The 3,507-nt window shown below is 39.1% G+C and overlaps 2 protein-coding genes across 2 annotated transcripts; both read right to left on the reverse strand.

Moving 5' to 3' along the window:
- Positions 1 to 1,293: 1,293 nt before the first annotated feature.
- On the reverse strand, positions 1,294 to 2,192 carry LOC138342239 (uncharacterized). The gene is made up of 3 exons (XM_069294518.1): positions 1,973 to 2,192; positions 1,552 to 1,691; positions 1,294 to 1,449 (listed from the first exon to the last, which is right to left on the reverse strand). The coding sequence occupies exons 1-3, from the start codon at positions 2,190 to 2,192 to the stop codon at positions 1,294 to 1,296; spliced, it is 516 nt and encodes a 171-aa protein (XP_069150619.1).
- A 181-nt stretch (positions 2,193 to 2,373) lies between these two features.
- Positions 2,374 to 3,159, reverse strand: LOC138342240 (uncharacterized). Its single transcript, XM_069294524.1, has 2 exons — positions 2,955 to 3,159; positions 2,374 to 2,675 (listed from the first exon to the last, which is right to left on the reverse strand). The coding sequence occupies exons 1-2, from the start codon at positions 3,157 to 3,159 to the stop codon at positions 2,374 to 2,376; spliced, it is 507 nt and encodes a 168-aa protein (XP_069150625.1).
- Between the last annotated feature and the right edge of the window lie 348 nt (positions 3,160 to 3,507).

Genomic DNA, 3,507 nt, shown 5'->3' on the forward strand with positions numbered 1-3,507 from the left:
AGGTAATAGCAACATCATCTCTAACATTATGATGCAAATGACGTCCTTTATGAAAACCATAAACTCTTCCTTGAGATTTATGCTTGATTCTCCTTTGAATCTAGCTGGACGTTCTTTATAAATTCCATGTCGTTGGAAATTGATTGAAATAAATAATTCATATTCCTAAGTCTCTGACATAAGCGATATAAATGATTTTGTGCTTCTGGGAAAACTATTGATTTTGGGATAGTTTGCTCCTCCTTGGACTTCTTTGTATTCATCCAGCGAAAGAATTTGCTGATTTCAGAGCAAAACTATAAACCTGCGTCCAGAAAAAATTGTTAGTTTTAAAAACAAATTGATCTTTGTCGATTTCTTTTGTTGTTTGCTCCTTGTCTTGCTGTCTTCGGTTGTTTTCCCGATCTCCCGCCTCTTGATAGATAAAACAAAATATTTTATGCCAAAGCAAATGAAACATAAAAGGGAAAATTTAAGAGAAATAAATTTTCGAGAAATAGTATCTGAAAAAGTCACTGTCAAGTCATGTCATATCAGGCTTATCGAAATTCTTTGAGTCTGATGCTTGGAGGTTTATCTGGTTATTTGCTGAGGAGTTTTTCAGTATCATTCTTGACTAGTAGATTCATGCTGAAATTTTGAGGCCATCCTCAAAATTTCTGTCCCAGTAAACTGTCTTGCTTATCTTTCAACTGTAACTGAGCAGATTGCAGAAATTTTGAGATCTTCTCAAAAATTCTGTCCCAGCTGCAAATCATGAAATATCTTCAGTCTTGACTTGTTGAGGAAGAATCTTCTTCTCAAGAATTTTTGAGTCCCTCTTAAAAATTTTGTCCCAATTTCTATTGTAAAGAGGAATACAAATCTTACGGGAGATATAACCGAACACTTGTGGCGCCTATGTATCCTGTTGAGGCAGGAATCAGGTTAAACGTAGTTCCCCCCTCAAAGGTTGGCAAAAATAAGAAATTTACAAAGAAACCGACCGAGGCCGGCATAGGCCGCCTATGTATCTTATTCTTGAAAATTCTGGTCGAACGTAGTTCAAATACAAGGAAATATTAAAAGGGGTAAATGGGGTGACCAAAGCGGACATAGGCCGCCTACGTATCTCGTTCTTGAGAATTCAGGTCAGACATAGTTCATTACAGGATGGATAAGAATTTAAGCAAAGCGAATACAAGCGAACAGAATGATTACAAGTGAATAACATAAATGCAAACCGCAGCTTCACACGTAGTATCTCGTGACAACGTCTGAGTTGGTAGGTTTAGGCCATACGGTGCCATCCATCTACGACAGGACCAAAGCACCTCCAGATAATACTTTGCGAACCATGTAAGGTCCTTTCCAGTTCGGTGCGGACTTTCCTTTGTTCTCGTGTTGATGAGGAAAAATACGCTTAAAAACCAACTGACCAACTTCAAATTTTTTGGCTCTTACTCTCTTCTGAAAGGCACAAACCATTCTCTGTCTATACAACTAACCATGACAGACGACAACCATTCTCTTCTCATCAATCAAAGTTAGTTGATCGATTTGCTTGCTCACCCATTCAACATTACGCAACTCAGCTTCTTGGATGATTCTCAATGACGGTATCTCAACTTTAGCAGGTATGACTGCCTCTGTTCCATATACCAGTAAGTACGGAGTAGCACCAGTCGATGTTCTGACAGTCGGTCGATAACCTAGTAAAGCATATGGTAACATCTCATGTCAACCTCGATGATTATCAATCATTTTCCACAAAATCTTTTTGATTTTCTTATTGGCTACCCCTACAGCTCCGTTCATGTGGGGACGATAAGAAGTTGAATTCAGATGAGTGACCTTAAATTGTTCACAAATATCTCTCATCAGGTGACTGTTGATATTTGCACCATTATCATTAATGATGGATTCTAGCACTCCAAATCTGCATATCAGATTGTTGCGAACAAAATCAGTCACCACTTTCTTGGTTACCAACTTGTAAGAAGCTGCTTCCACCCACTTGGTGAAATAATCAATGGCAACCAAAATCCATTAGAAGCAGGTGGCTCTATCGGACTGATGACATCCATTCCCCAAGCTACAAATGGCCACGGTGAACTCTTAGCATTAAGTTCGTGAGGTGGCAATCTGATCAAATCACTGTGCACTTGACATATATAGCATTTTTGCACAAACTTGCAACAACCATTTTCCATAGTCATTCAGAAGTAACCGGCTTGGATGATCTTTATTGCCAAAGTGAGCCCATTCATATGCGTGCCGCAAACTTTGGCATGTATCTGTTCAATAAGTCTCGCAGCTTCGACGACATCAATGCATCTTAGAAGACCCAAATCTAGAGTTCTCCTATAAAGGACATCTCCACTTAAAAAGAAACTAAGGGCCATACGGCGTATGTATCGACTTCTTTTGGTTGGTCGTAGCATCTTCAGGACAAGTTCCAGACTCCAAATACTTATTTATATCAAAATGCCAAGGCAAACCGTCAGGTTCTGCTTCGACATGGAAATAATGGACTGGATGTTCTTTCAACTCTATATCCACAGGATCAATATAATCTTTATCCGTATGTTTAATCAACGAAGCGATTGTGGCAAGAGCATCGGCCAATTCGTTTTGTATTTTGGTAGTATGTCTAACTCGATCTTGCAAAACCTCTTGCACAAATTCTACACATACTGTAAGTAAGGTTTAATCTTTGGGTTCTTCATAACCCATTCCCCTTGAACTTGATGAATCAAAAGGTCTGAATCTCCAATAACCAACAACTCGTAGACATTCATGTCGATGACCATTTTCAAACCAAGAATACAAGCTTCGTATTCGGCCATGTTGTTTGTGCAATTAAATCAGAGCTTAGCCGCCATGGGATAGTGTTGCCTAGATTTAGACACTAAAACCGCCCCAATACCTTTACCTTGATGATTTGCCGCTCCATCAAAAGAAAAATCTCCAACCTGGATAGGTTTCAGAAATATCCTCACACACAAATGACACTTCTTCATCGTGAAAATAAGTCTTAAGTGGTTCATACTCTTCATCAACAGGATTTTCTGCGAGATGATCAGCCAAATCATGTGTCCTTATCGCTTTCTGAGTCACATACACAATGTCAAATTCACTCAACAGCATTTGCCATTTAGCTAACTTTCCGATCGGCATCTCCTTCTAGAAAATATACTTCAATGGATCCATTCTGGAAATGAGGTATGTAGTATAAAAAAACAATTAATGTCTCAGCTTCTGGGCTAGCCACATCAATGCACTACACGTTCTCTCCAACAAAGTGTAACAAGACTCGTATAGAGTAAACTTCTTGCTTATACAATAAATAGCCCTTTCCCTCTTTCCTGTCTCATTGTGTTGACCAAGTACACATCCAAATTCACTATCTGAGATAGATCGGTACAACAACAAAGGACTCCCTTCTCGCGGAGGAACCAATACTGGCGGATTGGACAAAATGTTCTTGATAGCATCAAAAGCAGTCTAACGCTCTGCAATCCACTT

The sequence above is a fragment of the Solanum lycopersicum genome, chromosome 1 (assembly GCF_036512215.1).
Source record: "Solanum lycopersicum chromosome 1, SLM_r2.1".
NCBI classification, from domain to species: domain Eukaryota; kingdom Viridiplantae; phylum Streptophyta; class Magnoliopsida; order Solanales; family Solanaceae; genus Solanum; species Solanum lycopersicum.

Excerpts from the sequence above, each read along its gene's own strand:
- LOC138342239 (XM_069294518.1), bottom strand. The coding sequence starts at position 2,192 with ATGGAAAATGGTTGTTGCAAGTTTGTGCAAAAATGCTATATATGTCAA. Across the intron at positions 1,692-1,972 it reads GTGGAAGCAGCTTCTTACAA|GTTATCGACCGACTGTCAGA; the intron begins GTTGGTAACCAA and ends ATGCTTTACTAG. Across the intron at positions 1,450-1,551 it reads AGTTGCGTAATGTTGAATGG|AAGAGAGTAAGAGCCAAAAA; the intron begins GTGAGCAAGCAA and ends TGTGCCTTTCAG.
- LOC138342240 (XM_069294524.1), bottom strand. The coding sequence starts at position 3,159 with ATGCCGATCGGAAAGTTAGCTAAATGGCAAATGCTGTTGAGTGAATTT. Across the intron at positions 2,676-2,954 it reads TATTTCTGAAACCTATCCAG|TATGTGTAGAATTTGTGCAA; the intron begins GTTGGAGATTTT and ends CCTTACTTACAG.